At 33.1% G+C, this 22,651-nt stretch overlaps 1 protein-coding gene across 12 annotated transcripts in view; it reads right to left on the bottom strand.

The window, feature by feature from the left end:
* Nucleotides 1-22,651, bottom strand: part of LOC114342691 (dedicator of cytokinesis protein 1) — a 165,231-nt gene that overhangs the window by 58,720 nt on the left and 83,860 nt on the right. For 9 of the 12 annotated variants that reach the window (XR_007698096.1, XR_007698095.1, XM_050650547.1 and 6 more), the window contains exons 12-14: nt 7,731-7,841; nt 5,688-5,843; nt 1,403-1,459 (exon numbers count right to left, since the gene is read on the bottom strand). Coding sequence is in view for 10 of the 12 variants with exons in the window: in XM_050650547.1 (XP_050506504.1) it covers nt 1,403-1,459; nt 5,688-5,843; nt 7,731-7,841 (324 nt within the window). In the remaining 2 variants the exon portion in view is untranslated. The remainder of the gene's footprint in view (nt 1-1,402; nt 1,460-5,687; nt 5,844-7,730; nt 7,842-22,651) is intronic. The other 3 variants (XM_050650544.1, XM_050650542.1, XM_050650545.1) reach the window with 3 other exon arrangements.

Here is a 22,651-nt window from a genome sequence, read left to right on the forward strand (position 1 = left end):
TTTTCGCTAACACTTTATTAGGGATTATAATTTTCACAATCACATAATTCAAAATAATATTTTTCACGGCGTTCATTGAAAGTTCTACTCTTAACGGCATTTTTCTCGGAGTTATACTTTTCGTAGGCGGCGGCGATATGGGCAGACTGCAATTGCGCGCAGCGGTCAGGAGTCTCAACAGGGTGTCTAAGCCAATGGTGCAATTGCGCGCACGTCTTTAAAAAGGTATGCTGTGATTGCGCGCAAAGTCGTAAATTATAGTAAACGGAAGTTTTATTTACTTCTTATTCGTTTTGAACGGAAATTTTGCTAATTTAAAAAAATTAAGATAATAACAAGTGAAATACATTGAAATAGTTGTGATAAAAAAACTAAATAGTGTTTCTTTTATAATTAATATTTATTGTATTAAATAATGTACATATGTAGACATTTAATTTGAACATGCCTTATAACATATAGTTTTAACAAATTCTATTCTGGATATTTCTTTATTTTTAAATTTCTCTATCAAATTTGTTACATATTTTAATGTTCTTTCATAATTAATATTTTTAATTTTTTTTTTTGTAAATGTAAGCTATTTAATTGCACATAAGATCCTACTTGAACATTTTTTAATTCATTTAAAAATACAAAAATATTAGGATGCGGAGAATAAAATCTTTTGTTAAAATGGCTATGAAAAGATTCACAGGCGTTGGTAGTCCGTTCTCGACTTGGGCTACATGAAGCCCACATCTCTGGAGGAAATCTTGTAGATTCAGAAATGTAAGCTGGAGTAATAAGTCGCCTGATAGGGACAACTATTGAGTTTGTGGTAATACTTTGGTGGGTACTCATAAGTTCGTCGACTACTGCAACGGAGGTTAAATAAATACAAATATTATATATATTATATATTATACAGTACAATTTTCAAAGGAGGAAGACCTAACCCTTCGGTCCAAACCTAACTTTCGGGTATTAGAGTGTAGAGTACCCCAGGAGGTATTTGACCGCTGCGCGCAATCACAATATACCGTTTTGTTTACCTGCCTTAATCCTTCCGTTGCGCGCAATCACAGTAACCCTCTTAAAGGTCAATTTCAGTACCCCAGGAGGTATCTGACCGCTGCGCGCAATCACAACCCACCCGGCCATATACCTTCCAGATAATTTGTTTTTCCTCTTGTGGGACGGGTCTATGACGTGGTTATCTTTTTTACTTATACCACTGATTATATCCATTGTTATTCCACGAAAAACTAATGGAATATACGCCAAATCGTCTTACTTTAACATAATATTGTGTCTTATTTCAGAATAAAGAACTGATTAAAGTGAGTATGAAAACTATTAAGACGAAGCAATTAAACACAAATTTTTACGCAACACACACACTACACATGACACTAGATACCTGATTCCATAAATTCACTGTACCATGCCAATGGCCATAAGTTGTTGAGGCATTAAGCTAAATAAAAAAAACACAAATTTAACAGTCGATACTATAACATCAACGATAAGTTAAACACTGAATGAAAAAACTGTTCGCATGTTAAAAACATGTGCACCGATTGATCATTTACCAACTGTGTAATTTCCGGGCAAAACTTGGATAATTACGAAATTCACAGAACGACAAACGCACATACAAAGATATAACGATAGAATTAATTTTTAATAAAATAATTAAAGTCTAAAAAAATAATGAAATAATGACGCCGCTGGAATTGTGGAATTTTTCTTATACTGACCATATAGCTAGTATACAGGGTGTTCCAGACTAATTTAGCCACGCTATATCTCTTAAACGAATAGAGATTTTCGAATGGGACCAAAAGTGATCTATTCTACTTGTAATACACTTTAATATGGTGTAGAAAAAAATCATCCCTTAGTTACAACCCCTAATTTTAATTTTTTTAATAGCACCCTGTATATTTTTTATAGTTTTGGATGTGGTCTTCTATCGTCTATTCAACAGATTTATTAAAAATAAAATCGGTTTGTAAATAATCAAGAAATCAATTTATTTGTTATTAATTTTTGTTAATTCAAGTGTCCCAGACTAATTTATCCAGGCTATATTTCTTAACGAAATAGAGATTTTTTAAAGGGACAAAAACTGGTCTATTCCATTTGTAATACACTTTAATATGGCGAAGAAAAAATCATCCCTTAGTTACAACCCCTAACTTAAATTTTTTCAATAACACCCTGTACATTTTTTTATAGTTTTGGTTGGGGTCTTCTATCGTCTATTCAACAGATCTTTTAGAAATAAAATCGGTTTGTAAGTAATCAAGAAAATATCAGTTTATTTTTTATTTTTGTCAATTATGTGTCCCAAACTAATTTTTCTAGGATATATCTCTTAAGGCTATGGGTACATAATTCGCAAATATTTTACGTGTATCCCTACTTTTTCTGTCTTTAAACGGCAAATTACGTGTAGTAAAATTCACACTGGTATGGATATGTAAACATTACTAGAATGTCATTCTACTTGAAAATGTCATCATTAATTTAAAGAGATGGCTTTTGATTTTGAATGTTCTTGGATAACTGTTATTTTTATAATTGCAAATTATTAATTCAGTTAATAAATGTGATAATTTTTTCACTAACTATGTATTCAGTGATTGTAATAATTTATTTGTACAACAAAGACTAATACTCAATCAAGAAAAGAGGAAAAGTGTTAAAGTGATTTTTTAATAATATATTGTTATGGAACGCTTACAATTTTGAACATCTTTAACAACAAAATACTTGGATCACAGAATATATTATCCTGATGTATTCTCTGCTTGGATCTTCCACAAATAATACACAATAAATAACTTTTTATAAAGTTCACGTCTTAAATCAATTATTTATCAAATACACTATATATCAATAATATTTAATCAATAACTCAAAATATTCCCGATGCAATGTCAAATATTTAAAATTGTCACTGATTGTCAGTGTCTGACTGACAATATATGCTGACAATATTATATTCGGCTGAGTGCGTTGTAAGACAAAGATAGATTTGGAAAATATTACCACGGCATTGTGTTCATTTTTTTCGAATCCTGAAAAACCAATAAATATTTTTGAAAAATTTAAACGCAGAATGAAAGACTAAATTATTACCGAGGGCCGAAAGTCCCTTAGAATAAATAAAAAGTTTATTTTGAATGATATATTTGAAATTAAAAATCACTCTAAATTTTCTCTTAGTTTTTCACACCTGTAACTTATTAAAATAAACATTATAGAAGTTCTCAGGGACTTTCGGCCCTCGCTAATAACGTAATCTTTCATTCTGCGTTAAAATTTTTCAAAAATACTTATTAGTTTTCTCATGATTCGAAAAAAAATGAATCCCCATTTGAATAGCATTGCAGCCGAAAATACGTACCGATCCTCTTAAACGAATAGAGATTTTTGAATAAGGCAAAAACTGATCTATTCCATTTGTAATACACCTTAACATGGCGCAGAAAAAAAACATTCCCTAAATATTCATCCTTTAGTTACAACCCCTAACTTTAATTTTACTAATAGCACCCCGTACATGTTTTTATAGTTTTAATCAACAATTATTATTTTCGACGTTTGGTATTAGACCAGTAATAATTACATGTGTTGTAATTGTGTACAACATTTCAGTATGCCTTATTTATTTTCGCCTGAAGAGTACGTTGATATGATCCTGATTTATGGAGAATGCCTAAAAAATAGGAGAATTTCTCGACAATTATAACATTAAGCAAGGTTTTCAAATCGAAACATTCCAAGTGAAGCAACATTTAAGAATTTGCAACGCTCACTTAGACATGGATATTTTCCAAATAATAAACGAGGTACAATTGAACGCACAGTAAGATGTAACCAAAACCTTATTAATGTACTAGCTTATGTTAATTTTAATCCCAAGGTGTCTGTTAGAACCCTTGCCAATAATGTGGCATTTCAAGAAGTTATGTGCAAAGAATTCTCAAAGATTTTAAGTACCATCCTTTTAAAGTGCACCTAGTTCAAGGATTACAGCCTGGTGATGACCAAAGACGTCTTGATTTTATTGCAAAAATGATGTTAAAAATCAACGATGATCCACTTTTTTTATCAAAAATATTGTAGAGCGATGAGGCTAGAGTTCACAATAATGGTGTTGTCAACCGTCACAATTCCAATTATTGGTCTCCCGTGAACTCACATTGGATGATTGAAACACGATTTCAGAATATTTGGGGTATACAGTTGTGGTGCGGTTTATTTAATGGTCGTGTTCTGGTCCTTACTTTTTTAACTGCACTCTAATAGGTGTTCGATATTTAGACTTTTTAGAAAACATTCTACCCGATTTGCTAGAAGATATTCCTCTTCATGAGCGTCAAGAAATGTGGTGGCAACAAGACGGTCCTCCACATAATGCGCGAATCGTTAGCGACCACCTACAAAACCGTTTTGATAACCACTGGATAATAGCAACCAACTCTCCAGAAATTATGTGGGCTGCACGTTCACCTGATTTGTCACCTCTGGACTTTTTCTTTTGGAGAGCGATAAAAGATATTGTTTATCAATCAAAACCGCAAAATGTAGAGGAATTAAAAGAAAACATAAGACAAGCATGTCGCCAAATTACTCCCGAAATGATTCGAGCCATATGTACCAGAAATCTTCTGGAACGATTCGAAATGTGTGTTGCAACAGGTGGGTTAAAATTCGAACATTTAATGTAAATAATATTAGTTAGTTAGTTGGTGTTTTGATTTATATTTTTTTCGTGTAATTTTTATTGCATTTATTTTTATTGTCCCTTTAAAGTTTTACTGTTCCTAAGGTTGTATTTTATTTGTACGAGTAGTATGTTCAATTTTCAATTTATTTAAAGTTTGCAATAAATTGTTTTTGTTTTACTTTCATTCTTTTATTTTGTAATATTGACGATTTATCTAATTTCAGTGACAATAAAGCATATTTCTTTTCTATTCAATTTTTTAAGGCTATCTTGATTAATTAACAAAAATAAACTGATATTTTCTTGATACCCTACAAACCCATTTTATTTTTAAATAATCTGTTGAATAGACGATAGAAGACCTCATCCAAAACTATAAAAAATGTACGGGGTGCTATTAAAAAATTTTAAGTTAGGGGTTGTAACTAAGGGATGAATATTTAGGGAATGATTTTTTCTTCGCCATATTAAAGTGGAAATAGTCTAATATTAAAATGGAATAGATCAGTTTTTGTCCCTTTAAAAAATCTCTATTTTGTTAAGAAATATAGCCTGGATAAATTAGTCTGGGACACTTAATGAACAAAAATAAAAAATAAATTGATTTCTTGATTATTTACGAACCAGAACTGAACATTGAACCAGAACTGAACCAGAACATTTATTGAATAGACGATAGAACTGTAAAAAAATATACAGGGTGCTATTAAAAAAATTAAAGTTAGGGGTTGTAACTAAGGGATGAATACTTAGAGGATGATTTTTTTCTACGCCATATTAAAGTGTATTACAAGTAGAATAGATCACTTTTTGTTCCATTCGAAAATCTCTATTGGTTTAAGAGATATAGCGTGGCTAAATTAGTCTGGGACACCCTGTATGGTCGAAGATATAAGTTCACTGTAATACTCAATGTACACTTAACTTATTGTATATATATGCTTCTATAGGCACTAATACTTACCGCATGTGGATTATCTTTCTCCATTTTTATATGACTCTGCACGACAGTCCTCAAAGCTGATTGAATAATCTCAGATATGTCATTAAACGTCGAACCTACATCTTTCCGGAACAACAATTCCATAATATCGCTCATATTTTTTATACACCATTCAACCTAGATAATAAAAATTGAAAAAACATTACAAGGGATAGTATGTATAGTATACATTATACACATAGACCATGAAAATATGTAAACAGAAAGCTTCCATGAGAAATTAACGAAATAAATCTGAATATCTTATGTACAGAAATAATTATACACTGAGTTTTGTTAATTTTCCATGGACTGATTCGAAAATGAGTGCTTATTTTGTTATATACGGATAAATATACGTTTATATTTAAGTTATACTTATTACTTGTAATACATTTCATAAAAATTATGGAAAATCGGAAAACACATAAAAATCTAGGTTTTTTATTTGTATTTTATAACATTTTTAAATATCAGTGAATGATACTATTGTAACATTTGTTTAGCAAACTATAGTTAACTATATATAACACATAAAAATATTGAAATTTAAAAAAGTGAGAAAATAATCGTGTTATATAGAAAAGAATATAAAGTATATAGGTATTTAGCATTATTTTAAACTTTTATTAACTAAAAAACATGTTGCATATAAAAATATATTTATATTATGAAAACGTTACATTGGTTTTAAAATTGTTGGCAGTAAAAAACTTTTTTAGGGTTGGTGGTTCATGTTATCATCATGATTATTTTGATTTTCAGACAATATATCGAGGGTTCAGAATACAAGTGAACCAAGTCCATTTTAGCTAAATTTGAGTTACAGAAGATTAAAGTTAAAGCTTCATAACAAAATTATATGTTAAAATTTTTAAAAGTATATATTCCACTTAAGAAAGTCAAGGAGTACTTTAAACATTTACTTTTTTTTACTTTTATTGGTCTCAAACAACTCCTACTCGAACAAATTGCATGTCATTGCCCCAAAAATACAAAAGTGGACTTGGTTCACTTATATTTTGAACCGTCCATATATCTACTACTTTTGATCTATTATCTTTATTATCATTCTACATGCATTCTTGTACTTTTCTAGTTATGTTGTCCATTATTAACTGTAGTACATATATGGAAACAGAACGTAATAGCTACGGGTTGCTATTTAGCACTTTTTAATTTGACACCAATACACTTCAAAAATTACTTCAAAACCGATTCAAAAATAAACGAGAAAGGTGCATATATCTGGCACAAAAGGCATCTAAAGTTTGTAATTGTAATAGTAAGCTGATAAAAGCTTTTTGGAGTTAAATAGCTTTTTGGAATAAAATTGTAGAATTAACCAGGTTTGGAGTTATGGATATGGATTTTATCGATCACTATCGTGACGTAGTTTATGAGCAATCTATTTGTGGTGTATGTAGGCTATCACAAAATAGAACCCGAAACTAGAGCGAATAATAAGATCCACAAGGAAAATAAATTCCTGTATTATTTGGCTGAAGTAACTATACATACAAATACAGTTTTTCAAGGTACATTGGCAGTCTAGTTCTGACATCGTTCGGAATGACAAGTTCAGTTGTCACCTAAAGTCGAAAAGTGATGTCTAACCTCTGGACATTACAACCAGCATGTGTAGAGTTGTATGATGCCGGGAGTTAATCCAGGAATATTTCTAACATCGCATCAATTTTTATAATATAATGTAATCAATTTATAACTTAAAACGTTCTGTTGTGTTGTAGCCCTTTTTAGGAATTTTAAATATACCTTTTACGAAGAAAAATTTAATTTTTTTTTGAATAATATTTTTTTGAATGTATCTTCAAAATATATCTTAAACCTGCCTCTGCCGCTAACGTTCCTAGTGTTTGCAGTTTTAAGGTAATGCTAAATACAAATATACCTATGATTTATGTGTAAGGTTAACTGATTTTTAAGATGAAGCAAAATTGTCACAAAATTATTAGTCATGAAACAGAAATTGAAAATTTGTAACTATTTTCTAAATAAGTTCACCTCTTCTGGATATCCGACATGTTGGTTGACGCAATGTTCCGTTGTACCAAGCAGCTGAGCCACCTTGGCCACCGATCTGTTTTGCCTCCTTCCGTCTTGTCTCGTTACACCCTATAATATACCCATTGCACCACTAAACTAACAAACAGTACGCAAAAAACAACTAACAGATAATAATAGAGGTTAGCACAAATAGTTTTGTCATACTAAATTAGACAGTTTACTTGTCGACAAAAAACAATTCAGTTGCAAAACTTCAGTTTTCTGAGGATCTAGCTTCAGTATTATCTTAAATTAATATTGTTTTAAATGTTGAATGGGTCGCAAATGAGAGTTTATGGTAAATGAATAAAACAGAGAGACATACTCACAATCATTTATTGTAATACTCCGACGACCAGTTTCGCTGTCTAAGATTTGCACAGTATCTTCAGGTCCCAGTTTCACCAGTTTCCCTACTCAAGAAATTGCCCAAATGCTTGCTAATCAATGCAGCTTATTCCATCTTTCCCACCAGTTCCCTATTAGCAGAAATTGAGCAAGATGGTATGATAGTGAAGACTTTACAAATCATTGCTTGTATCGGCATCATTTAGTTTTACTGTAACCGGGACCTGAAGATGCTGTGCAAATCTTAGACAGCGAAACCGGTCGTCGGAGTATTGCAAAAATGAATGTGAGTGAGTCTCTTATATAGTAATAATTTTATATAAGTGATGGATTTGACCATTACTTGATGGAAGTTCATTTTATCTAATAATAAAACACTGAAAACTTTTGTTTTCAACACTTACACGTTATTACAATTTATTTTCACTACAGCTGTTTCTGCAGAATGCCTTTCTCAAGAAATGTATTTTTACTACGCGTTTACACTTTATAATCTTTAAGTGAATAAGTTGTGGAGGGGAGAGCTGTTTGTCTCAAGTTGGTCATTCAGAATTATATCTGTAATTTTTAATTTATTAATTTCTATAGATTCTAATAAAGATAGTTTAAGGCCTTTATTTTGAATATGGAGACATTGAAATTGGTTATTAAAAGAATGATTGTGATCTAGAAGATGAAGTGCGTACGTAGAATCTGTTTTTCTATTATTGAAAGCCATTGTGTGTTCTGATATACGTTTGTTAAATGTTCTACCAGTTTGACCGGTATAAATTTTTGGCCAATTTTCACATGTAAGTTTGTATAAAGCACTGTGTGTTTTTTCTTTTGGCTCTTGTTGTTCTTAATATATTTGCTGAAGTTGTTGCTTGTTCTGAAAGCTGGTGTTATTTCTTTCTATTTTATGTGTGTAGCCTATTTTTGTCGATGTCGTGCCTGTATATGCAATCAAGCAGAAGGTACTGGGTTTTTCTCTGGCGGAAAGACTAATCTCAGAGCTTTTTATGTTTTTGGTTTGTTCGCTGTACCCACTGTTTACTGCTATTTGCTTAATGATATTCAATTCTATCTCAAAGTTATTTTTTGACATGGGAATTTCTGTTAATTCTATGTAACATGCTATGGTAAGCTGCCAACTTATGTTGTGTCGGTATGGGTAAGTTTATGAAATACGGAGAACTCATATTTGTTTTCAAGTCTGATAAATAATTTTTAAATCTAAAAATATTACGGCTTGATTCTGTTCTGTTTCTATTGTATATTCAACATGACTGATAAGAAGTGGTTCAGTTGTCTGTTAGTTCCTGTTATATTGGTGGAGATACGTGGACGACATACTGGTAGGCTTCACAGGAACTAACAGGCAACTTGATCAATTTTGATTTTTTATGTTATTTTATGAAATTTTTGATTTTTATGTTACATTAATTCACTCCTATCCTCGACACCTAATGGTAAAAGAGGCAACCGATTATGTATGTATGTATGTAATTCACTCCATAGTCATATTGAATTTACAATAGAAACAGAACATAATCAATCCATAAATTTTCTAGATTTACAAAATCAGACTTAAAAACAAACATGAGTTCAACCTACCCATATAGACACAACCATACAGAATCCATCATCCCTGGTATACAAACTTACATGTAGTGATTGCTCAAAAACTTACATAGGTCAAACTGGTAGAGCCTTTAGGAAACGTATTGCAGAACACAAAAGTGTTTTTAACAATAAAACAACAGATTCTACGTACGCACTTTACCTTCTCTAGATCATAATCATTATTTTAATGACCAATTTCAAATTCTCCATATTTAAAATAAAGGTCTTTTATTCAGTTAAAGACTAAAGTGCAGACGCCTAGTAAAAATATCACTTGACAAAACAATAAATTGTAATAAATTTTGTGATAGTGTTGAAAACAAAAGTTTTCAATGTTTTATTCTTAAATAAAATAAACTTCCATCAACTAGCGGTCGAATCCATCACTTGTGTACTGTTAATATTCAAAATTAATGTTTTTTGTCAACAATTGAAACTTTAATATTTCAAGAAAATACTGCTACAAGAAAAAATATCCACACCAGTAGAAAAATGGAAAAAGTGGTCAATCAAATCATTTACTTTTTTATAAAAAATTGTGTAGATGTCGTAGCAATGTGGATAAACATAAAGTACTCAAAAAAATTAGAGAAAATTTCATTACCAATTCAATAGCTTCGAAATTAAATAAAAATCTCTAATTAATTTGAGATTACTCAAAAGTATTAATAAAATATCAAATATGTATTGAATATTTTAGTATTGGTATTACTTGGACTTGTGTAGTTATTAAAGTAGTATCAATCAAAACACAATTATTTAAAACAGTTCAATAATTTAGAAAAAAATCTTATTTTACTCTATAAATCTCGCACACTATCTACTCATGCAATGTGTGGTGTAATTAATTCTACTTAAAGTGCTCCAAAGAGGGATGTTTACCATTACAGATATTTACCAAATAAGTATACACAAAACGAATGAGACAGTAATTGAAAACAGACAAAATTGATAAATATAGAACTCGAAATAAAGCCATAAAATCTCCAAGATATCCTTGGTATACAACTAACTTCACTTGGTAACTTTCAAGAACTCGTACGGCCAAACGTAAACCCAAACCAGATAAACCAAAAACTAAACTTCTTCTTTCTAGGCCTGGAACTCGCGTCCAAAAAAAATTTATTAACAGCAAGCTGAAAATTTGTTAATAGCTTAACGGTGTCTAGTCGGACAAACTTTGATGTATGGGAACACTGAAACAGGGGAAGTTTTAATTATTGTGGAACGTGATTTTAATAATTGTGGAACGTGTCATCCTGACAAGTTTATGATTGTGAAAACTAGCAGGTTGTTTTTAAGTTTATTCAATAGCAAACTTTATATAATCTATGAAAACATGTTTGTCTGACAAATATATTGGGCATTTTATTAAGTCCGGCACGTAGAACATGTCAAATGACAGGAATTATGTTAGTGGTAAATAGCAGTCTGATTTTTGCATGAGAGTTTAATGAAAGGATAACAAATCAATTGGAAGTTCTGTCCGACAAAATACATAGGTCGCTTTCGTAGTCTGACGTTCGAAACATGTAACCTGTTCCACCATTAAAACTTCCCCTGTTCCAGTGTTCCCATACATCAAAATTTGTCCGACTAGACACCTGTCTAGTCGGGCAAACTTTGATGTGTTTTGTTGGAACGTGATTTTTATTGTGGAACGTGCCATCCTGACAAGTTTATGATTGTGAAAACTAGCAGGTTATTTTTAAGATTATTCCATAGCAAACTTTATATAATAATATGTATATGAAAAAATGTTTGTCCGACAAATATGTTGGGTATTGTCCACAATTAAAACTTCCCCTGTTCCAGTGTTTCCGTACATCAAAGTTTGTCCGACTAGACACCGTTAAGCTATTAACAAATTTTCAGTTTGCTATTAATAAACTTTTTTTGGTAGACGGGATCCAGGCCTATTCAGTACCCGCCCGATTATCGAACGTTGGCGATCATATTGACAATAATAACTTTAGTGGAATAGATTCCTAGCATCGTACCATGGCATGGATATGCCTCGGGTTCACAGTTTAGTTTAATCGATATCGGCACCAACTTCATCTTACCTCGTTAGAGGTCGCTAAAGGCATACGTTGGTAGAAGAGATATATTTACCAACCAGTCGGTGCGTTTTGAATCAGTTCAGTCTTCTTGCAAAGCCTCTTTGATAAGGGGTAAACTTAGAAATACGTGCCAGGAGACTCGATTTGAATCAAAACGAAACCGTCTATTTTTATTAAATAATAACTTTGTTTAAGTCAGCTCGAAACAGATTAGCGTATTTCTCTTGATACTACTCTCGGAGATTTCGGAGCCAGGATGTTCTTCTTCGGCCTGGGCCACTTCTTGCGGCGAGCTTGCCCTGTATTATGAGATTTAGAAGGTTATGCCTTTCAGTCTGTATCATTACATGGCCGAAATATTGTAACTTTCGAATTTTTATTTTATTTTTGTGCTCTTTTTCATTCGGTGTAAAATTATTTCATTTGTTATTCGATCAAGAGAGAACAGAGAATATGTAGCAGCGTATTAATCTGGCTTTAAGGTTTAAGGTGATATAGGTAATATTGTAGACTAATTCTAATTTTATTCCATACGCTCTGATGTTCATTGGTTGTATTCACACTGTATATCTGGATTGGTCAGTACCTCTCGATTCTTCTTCAATCTTCCGGTGACCTTCTCATTTGTGACTCTGTCAGTTCAAGGGATCTTAAGAATTTTCGGATATAGCCATATTTGAAATGCTTTCAATTTTCTGCATATATCTAAAGGCGGAGATACATATCCGCGCCGCGCGTTCGTGGCGCGGTTAATGTTTGTTAAAATTTTTCATTTTGACGAACCTTCCGCGATCCAGAGGAAATTTACGAACATTTAGTAATTGTAGATAATTAGTATTAAATGTGGGTGCCTACATTGGATCCGTTTTTCTCCGATCAGATCAGATCCGATATCGGCCGACGTCGGAAGTAGCTTCTCCTATTCTCATCGAGAAGTGTTTGGTTTCATTCCGATTGGTTGCAAGTTGAGTTGCAAGTTGGTTGCAAGTTGGTTGCAAGATGGTTGCAAGTTGGGGGTTGCAAGCTAACATGTTTAAATATATTCAATGTAATCATCTCATTTTCGTTTTCCACGGTAAACATCAATAAGTTTGATATTTCCTTCCGACCACTCCATTACTAACAAATATTCAACTCAGGCGCCCCAAAACCAACAAACCACTCGCAAACCCGTCCAAATACGTATTGCGAACCATCAAAGCATTTGTTGAAAAGCCGACAGAAGTTAGATCGTGGTGCGCCGTGTGCGAGCCGTTTGTGTGCCACTTGAAAACACGTACTAATCTAACAAATATGCTGCGCGCGAGCGGCTCGCACACCGAGCAGAGCGCATATGTATACCCGCCTTAAGACGCAGCATTGCAGCATTCTTACTTTTATACCAAAATAGATATTGTAGCTCTTGAAGAAAGCCCCCATCAGGTTGAAGGTGGATCTATTTCTTATCTCTTGGTTGTTCAATTCTTCATTTATTATAGTGCCAAGGTAGTTGCAGTACGTCATTCTTTTTACTGAGATTTGGTTTACGTAGAGATAACTTTCTGTTATCTTTTTCTTAGCAGCAAGGAAAATATAAGGGATGGTAAAATGGATTAATGTATAAAAGATTTGAGTATATAGAAGGAACTAATGAGGTAGAAAGGCGATAAAATACTCTCAGATAGACAACGACCCAGAAAATAAATAGAGCATAAAGAGAGGATAAAAATAACGTATAAAAGTATAAGAAATGGTATTTTCGAATCTTGGTAGAATAAACAGCATTAATAAGATAATATGTGAAACAGAAACAATCAACCAGAGATAATAAACATGGCAGATTACGAAGTGGTCAAACAATTTAATTACTTAGGCTCCGTTAGGATGCGAAGACGAGATCCGTCGACGCATCACAATGACCACATCAGCAACAACCGAACTCACAAAAATATGGAAGAACACTGACATTACAAAAAACACAAAATTACGCCTTGTTCGAGCATTAATATATCCTATCGCCACCCTCGCTTCGGAAACTTGAACCATCAAAAAAGCCGATTCAAAGCGTATAATGGCATTTGAAATGTGGGTCTACCTTAGAATGTTGCACATACCATGGACCGCACATCGCACAAATAATTCAATACTAGTGGAACTAAGATAAAAACTAGACTCACCACAACTATCAACCAAAATATACTGATTGGACATATAACTAGAAGAGAAGGTACGGAACGAATGACAGTTGAAGGCAACGTTGTGGGCAAAGATTCAGAGGAAGATATCCAGTACGATGGTCGGACCAAATAAAGAACATGACTGGTTACTCATTCTCCGAAGCAAAATAACACGCACAGGGGAGAGGTAATTGAACAAAAATAGTCAAACAAATTGCATGACGCCACTACATTCTTAAAATATAGAGCAGGAAGGAAGATAATATGGAGATGTTAAAGAATTAAAAGTAAGATGCCCCAATGATTTCATCGAAGGAAAAAAGTAAAAAAGGGACCGATGAAAAGAAGTAAATAAAGATAAAAGAGAAACAGGCTGAGATAAAATTTTTTACGAGGGTAGACACATAGAAACAGTAGTAGTACCAAGAGTACCTTGTCTTAGGGAAGTTCTAACTAACTATAAAACGCATATTTTTATGTTCAAATCCACTTCGGTATCCATCCCAGCGTGCTTACCATTTTAAATTTAAGCAAAAAACTGAAAGAAAACATGCAATAAAACTTTAGCACATTCCAACTATAGAAAATTAACTTTTGTGAAATCCCTAATTAGCGTGTGGTAGTTTGGTCAGTAAAAAGGATTTCAGAAAAGTGGATGCAAATAGAATTACAAGAAAAAGTACCTAATTTCTTTTTTTGTTGAAACATTCGGTGGCCAAGGTGTCTCTGGTGCAGTAGATTGCAATCGTGTCATTTTCTGTTTTCAACATAATATTTGATTTGGTTAAAAATATGTTTTGAACTGAATAATGATTTAAAGTAACTTTATTTCAACTTGATTAATTCAACTAAAACTTGTTATTGCATCTGTATATACAGAGCGGTCCAAAGAAAAGAGTCCACCTCGATATTTGGCAGTATTTATTAGATTTTAAGGAAATGACGAAACAGGTCGATTTTTGATCTAAGAGGGACACATTTTTACGGTGCATACATCTGTCATTTGTCAACCCCCTCCCTTCCATTTCCCCACCCTTTATTTTTAAATAGGGAACAGGGGTCGTGTGCTACCTCATTTGAAAGGTTATTCAATCCTCTATTCAATAATATTAACATTGACATAATTATTTATACAGGGTGTCCAAGAAAAATTATTTTGAATTAAATTAATTGACACAAAAAGAAGAATGTATGCAATTTATTTAACACATTGGCTGCCACAAGGATCACCGGCGATCCTAACTAACAGATTACAATTGTGCCATTAGGATCACCGGTGTTACTTGTGCGTATTTAACTTTCAGAATTATTATAACGGTCGGCACTGTGAGGACGCTCAACTAGTTTTACTGTGGCACACTAGGAACCCATAGCTAGCTTATGTTATTTTGTTAGGCGCGATAATGTCGTAAATAGCTTGTAACGACAGTTGATAATAAGGCGTTGTAGAAACGATTAGTGGCATTCATTATCAAGTTTTTCTACGGAATTAGCAGTTTTTTTGGTGAATTTGAAATTATATGAAGTAAGTATATGTACTTTATTCGTTTTAAAATCTTGTTGCTTGAATATTTGTAAGGATAAACAAAATATTACAGTACTTATTTTACATAACCTCAAATGTTTTTGCTTACATTTAATTAATGAAAAATGGTGATAGTAAAGTTACTTTTTTTAATTGGAATTTGTCTTTCAGATCATGGATAATTTACCAAGTACAAGTAAAATGCAGCGTCTGCCAAATAAAAATAAAAAGTTGACAGAGGCGGAGTTGCTCAAATTGTTAGAGGAGGATTCTGATGAATGTGTGTTATCCGGTTCAGAGTACAACCCGAGTGACGAAGAAGAATCTGATATAGAAGATGAATCTAACAGTTATTCAAGCTTATTAGATGAAAATGCACGACAATCGGTAAAATCTAACGACCAGCAAAATAATGACGATGAATGGTACGAAGTTGACTGTACTCATTTACGTCTCGATATACAGTTTCCTGGTAATGAATCATATGTCTATCATGATAGGTATCCTCAAAATAGAACCGAACTAACTCCTTTTCATGTATACAGGAAACTGGTCGATGATGAAATTTTACAACTTATTGTAGAGGAGACTAACAGAAATGCTGCGCAAGTAAAAAATGCACAACGTTATAGCAGATCATCCAGAATTCATGCATGGAAACCTACCAATAAAGAAGAAATTTTAAAATTTTTGGGTTGTGTTATGTATATGGGAGTTGTCAAGCTTCCCAAAATTGCTGATTATTGGAGTAAGTCACCATTGTATAATTTTACTTTTATTTCTTCTGTAATGACTAGAAACAGATTTCAGCTTCTTTTGAGATTCTTGCATTTTGCTGATAACACGGCTGCTTTACCAAACGATCGTTGCCATAAAATTAGAAAATTATTTGAAATGACACAATTACGTTTTGCCCAACAATGTAATCCTGGCTCAATACTAGTTGTTGATGAAAGTATGATTCCCTTTCGAGGAAGACTACTTTTCAAACAATATATACCTTCAAAGCGTCACCGCTATGGCTTGAAACTGTTTAAATTATGTAATCCTGCAGGTTATACTCTAAAAATGATTATGTATACCGGAAAAATGGCTAATAAAGGGCAGGATTTATCGGGAAAAATTGTACTAGATTTAGCAAACGACTATCTACAAAAAGGAAGAGTTTTAATAACAGATAATTACTATACGTCTGTGCCTTTAGCAAAACAATTATTAGATGCTAATAGGCACTTATTAGGGACACTACGTAAAAATAGAAAATATATTCCAGAAGATATACTTTCCGCAAAATTAAAAAAAGGAGAGATAATTGGAAAGGAACATCGTGATGGCATTGTAATAGGCAAATGGCACGATAAACGTGATGTCCTCTTCTTGACGACCAGACATGGAATCGACATGAAAGAGACAGGTAAACATAAGAAAGATGGTGCAGCTATAATTAAACCTGAAGCAATTATAGACTACAACAAAGGAAAAGATGGTGTTGATGTCTCAGATCAACTCGCAAGCTATTTCTCACCTCTGAGAAAAAGTGTTCGCTGGTACCATAAAGCTGCAATTGAAGTTTTATTGAATACGGCTGTCATCAATAGTTTGATAATATATAATTCCTTCAACACACCAAAACAACAAGTTATCTCATTTCGGGAAATGCTAATCCTAAGTTTAGTCAATTACAGTCCGATGCCTGAGCCTATTACTACTGTAAAGCATATGCTTGTTACAGTTGACGCCAAAACTACAAACAATAGGAAGAAGAGAAAAAGTTGTAACCAATGTTACACTGAAACAGTTGCAACAAAAGGCAGCAAAGAAGCTCAAAAGAAACCCAAACTTGTTTCTACATTTTGTAATGTTTGTGAAAAATTTTACTGTGTGACATGTTTCACTAAAAAGCATTAAGTTGTTCACTATCACCGGTGATACTAGTGGCACATACGTGTGTAATATGTTAGTGCAGTGCCATTAGGATCACCCGTGATCTTGCTATTTTTTTCAAAAAAATTTGTAAGAATGTAAACTTACATTGTATTATTAACCATTTGTATGAATAAATATTGTTTTGTAAGCATTTTTCACTTTGGCACCTGGTGAACGTACCTAAACTCTTATGGTGGCAGCCAATGTGCTCAAAATACATTCTACTACTGACAGAAAACATAGAAAAATGTTTATTTGACAAATAAATATTGTTTTTCGCTTAAATTCAATATTCTACCTCCCAAGAGGAAGATGGGTGGCAGATTGAACATTGAAATTAAATAATTGTTTATTCATCAAAAAACATTTTTTTCTGTTTTGTGACAGCAGTGGAATGTATTTTGAATTAAATAAATTACATACATTCTTCTTTTTGTGCCAATTAATTTAATTAAAATATTTTTTCCGGACACCCTGTATAAATAATTATGTTAATGTATATATTACTGAATAGAGGATTGAATAACCTTTTAAATGAGCTAGCACACGACCCCTATTCCGTATTTAAAAATAAGAGGTGGGGGAAGTCGAAGGGAGGGAGTTGACAAATGACAAATGTATGTACCGTAAAAATGTGTCCCCCTTAGATCAAAAATCGACCTGTTTCGTCATTTCCTTAAAATCTAATAAATACTGCCAAATATCGAGGTGGACTGTTTTCTTTGGCCCACTCTGTATTGCTGTCTATACTACTTCATTTTTGTATTTTTTGTTTTTACATTGTGTAGCAAAAGAAATTAATAGCTTTTTCGTAATTATTTGAAAAAGACTGATATGTTTTTGTACACGCTTATGAGAAATGAATGAATGAGAAAAAAAGTATTTTCGAAGTGTGTAAAGTTTTTTACTTCCTAGCTGAGCGCTTTCGGCTTACAAAAGCCATCTTCAGAGCTATGCTACAATAAAATCACTTTATATAAGTACCACTACTAAAAAGATCCCTTTATTGTAAACAATTTCACTGAAAAAATTTCTCATAGAATCCTTCTTTCAAAGTTAACAAAACGTGGATAATGGTTGAAAATGTTCATTTAAATTTGAAAATACTGGAAAAAACATCTAAAAAAGGCAGGCACATTAGGGCTTCACAAAAACACGTTAAAAATTTTGAGCACGGAACATGGGTAGCGGATAGGAACTCCTTTGGATAGTCCTACCAGGGAAAATGAATCAATCCCTGCCCTCCGTAGATTCCAGGGGTTTCCTGACCCGGGAAACTAGTACCTGTTTAGGGTCCCTTGTCCAGGGTTACGGATGAAGTCCACAACGGCAGCCATGGCGGAGAAAAACACCTTCGGTACGGTATGGATGGCGGACGTGGCAACCCCTTGATTTTAGGGTTTGTATGGAATCAAAACAGCGCAGCGTCTGACTCAGAATGAGCGGCTGACAACAGCGTCTGACCCAGAATGGGCGGCTGAATGAAAACTCGCCAACCCGCCTGACAAGCGTGGCGTTTTAATGTCAAAAAACCCTCTTCAAAGAAAAACATGTCCAATCACAAAACAAACGGCATATTACCCCAGGTGGGTAGAGATAACAACTCACAGTCCCACACCGACAAGCCGGTCCGCCTCAAGGATTCTGGGGGAGGCAAACATTCGACTAAACTAAACGTAGGTACATATAACATCAGATCCATGAATGAAGACACTAAACTCCACGAATTAGAAGAAGAACTAACTCATATACAATGGGATGTCATCGGTCTGTCAGAGATAAGAAGAAAAGGAGAACAAAAAATACTATTAAACTCGGGAAACATGATGTACTACAAAGGTAATGAAGATAACACCAACAACGGAGTTGGTTTTATAATAAACAAGAGAATCGTTAGATACATACAATCCACCAAGGGTATATCAGACAGAGTAGCCTACATTATGCTTAAATTAAAAAGAACGTCGTTGAAAATTATACAGGTATACGCACCAACAAGCACATATAAAGATGAAGATATTGAAAACTTCTACGAAGAAATAACACTCGCTGTGGAAGAAAAGAAAACTAAATTGACGCTAATAATTGGAGACTTCAATGCCAAATTAGGGGTAAGAATAGACGAAGACGAACACAGAATAGGACAATATGGATACGGCGAAAGAAATAATAGAGGACATACATTAATGAACTACTTGGAGGAAATACAACTTTTTGCTATGAACTCGTTTTTTAACAAAAAACCGCAAAGAAAATGGACATGGATAAGTCTCAACGGCAATACTAAAAACGAAATAGATTACATCCTTACAACAGAAAAAGCCATCATCAAAGATGTTACAGTGCTGAATCGTTTCTCAACCGGTAGTGATCATAGACTTGTCAGAGCCAAACTCAGCATTAATAGCCAATTCGAAACAAAAAAGAAAATGGAAAATAGATCGAAACTAGATATGGGAAAACTTAAGAAAGCAAAAGAGGAATATAAACAAAAAATAAGGGAAAGTATACCGGCCACTAGAGATTTGGAAAACAAAAATTTCGATGAAATAAATCAGCTATTAACCGATACATTAGCAAAGGTGGGAAAAGAGGTAGCACAAACAAGAATAAAAAAGGAAAACTATATATCCCAGGAAACAAAAAACCTCATGAGCAAAAGAAAAACATTAATAGAACAAGATAAGAGAAACACAGTAGATTACAAAGAGGTAAACAAAGCTATCAGAAGGAACATCAAGGAAAGTCAAAGGAGAGTACAGGAAGAAAAAATAGAAAAAACCATTGAACAAAATAAAAATATGAAGTGCTTAAAACCACAGCTTGGAAGCATTCAGATTAATAGTATAAAGAACAAAGAAGGCATAGAGACCAATAATATAGAAGAAATTATACAAATAACACAAGAATATTATAAAAACCTCTACAATACAAAACAGAAACCAACACAAGAAATCCTTAAGCAATTACAAATAAAAATAAAAAATGTCAATTCCGACTTACAACCAGAAATCAGTAAGAATGAGATAAAAAGAGCACTCAAGGAGATGAAGAATAATAAATCGCCAGGAAAAGACGGGATAACTGTAGAAATGCTAAAAAATGGTGGGAAAACAACTAGAGAAGTTTTGTACACACTTATGAATAAAATATTAATGACAAAACAAATACCCAACACTTGGAACGAAGCAGTAACATTGTTACTATTTAAGAAAGGAGATAAAAAGGATCTAAAGAATTACAGACCCATAACTTTACTAAATGTGATGTACAAACTATTAACCAAGATATTAACAAACAGATTAACAACTAAATTAGATGGATACCAGGCACGAGAACAAGCCGGATTTAGAAAAAGCTTCAGTACAAGTGACCACCTTTTAACGATGAAGATATTAATCGAAAAAGCTAACGAATATCATATCCCGCTATACATGGCATTTATTGACTTCGAAAAAGCATTTGATAGTGTGGAACACTGGGCAGTAAAGAATTCCCTACAAAACAGCAGAATAGACTACAGATATACCGACTTAATTACAAATATATATGATAAGGCAACAACAACTATCAAGCTAATGAAACAAACGGAGCCTATTAAAATAAACCGAGGAGTAAGACAAGGAGATACCATCTCGCCCAAGCTATTCAACCAAGCGCTAGAAGATGTGTTCAAACAACTGCACTGGGATGGTTTGGGTATAAACATAAACGGGCAATATCTGAATCACTTACGATATGCTGATGATATTGTATTAATAGCAGAAAGAAGTGAAGAATTACAAAGAATGATGGAAGAACTAGATAGAGAATCGACAAAGATAGGACTGAAGATGAATTACAGTAAAACAAAAACCATGACCAATCAACAAGAAGAACTAGTAATTACAGTGGCACAAACAAGAATAGAACAAGTAAAAGAATATATATATCTAGGACAAATCACTAGATTAAATAAAGAAAATCAGACCAAAGAAATAAAGAGAAGAATAAGGTTGGCCTGGGCATCATTCGGAAAACTGTCTTATATTCTAAAGAACAGAAAATACCCGCAATACCTAAAAACAAAAGTCTTCAATCAATGTATACTCCCTGTTTTAATATATGGCTCTCAGACATGGACGTTTACAAAAGAGAACATGGAAAAAATAGCAAAGACAGAAAGAGCCATGGAAAGACAAATGCTGAACATTAAATTATCAGACAGGAAAAGAAACGAATGGATCCGTAGGAAGTTAAATGGAAGTTCGCCGGACACACCCTACGGCAGAAGGATGAAAGATGGACTAAGATGGTAATACATTGGAGACCATGGAACCACAAACGAAAAAGGGGAAGGCCACAGATGCGATGGTCAGATGACCTGAAGAAACACACTGGGTCAAAATGGATGCAAATTGCCCAAGATAGAGAGGCATGGAAGAAGGAAGAGGAGGCCTATATCCAAGGATGGATGTTTAGGGCTGATTAGATAGATAGAAGGTGTGAACACCCATCTGGAGTGGAGATGGCTGACATAATGAATTGACAGATTGAACGGGATGTGGTTTCCCAAAAGTCTTTTCAAAATGACAGCTGACATGTGTCATATAAAGAAAACTAAAATGATTTAACATTGTGAAAATTTAGAGAAAAAATGAATTCAAAAAAATTGGGAAATGTAGCAAGGAAAAATGGTCCAAAAATGTGTGAGTGGCGAACTTTGAAAAATCGTATCTCGAATACTATGAATCCTAAAGATTTCTACCAAACATCATTTTGAAAAGGAAGGATATACATTTTTCTGTGAGCAATGCCGATACCTATATCCCGTTGAAAAAAGTAATGGGACAAAAAACAAAATCGCGTTCCTTAGTGTTTTTTTTTTCTTTGTTGTTTGAATATATTTTTGTAAAAAAAATTATGGTAGCACTCGTCGGTGTTTTCATATTTGGGGGTCCATTGAATATATGAAACAATAAAACCCCTTGAACGTTATAGTTCCTTTTAGCCTTATTTTTTGGACATAATCAATAGCCTAAAAGTTGAATATTGAAATATTTAGATTAGAATATAATTCATAATGCAATATCGACAATATTCTTTAAAACACTTAATTTGATTGTACTTAAATTAAAAATACCTAGCAGCTACGAAGATACTATTAACAATTCTAGTTGCTTGAAAACAGAAAATATTCAAATATGCAAGACATCCATGATATATGTATGTACATCCGATGAATATTACTATGTAAAATGTATGTACAGGATAAAA

Source organism: Diabrotica virgifera, chromosome 5 (assembly GCF_917563875.1).
Source record: "Diabrotica virgifera virgifera chromosome 5, PGI_DIABVI_V3a".
Lineage (NCBI taxonomy): Eukaryota > Metazoa > Arthropoda > Insecta > Coleoptera > Chrysomelidae > Diabrotica > Diabrotica virgifera.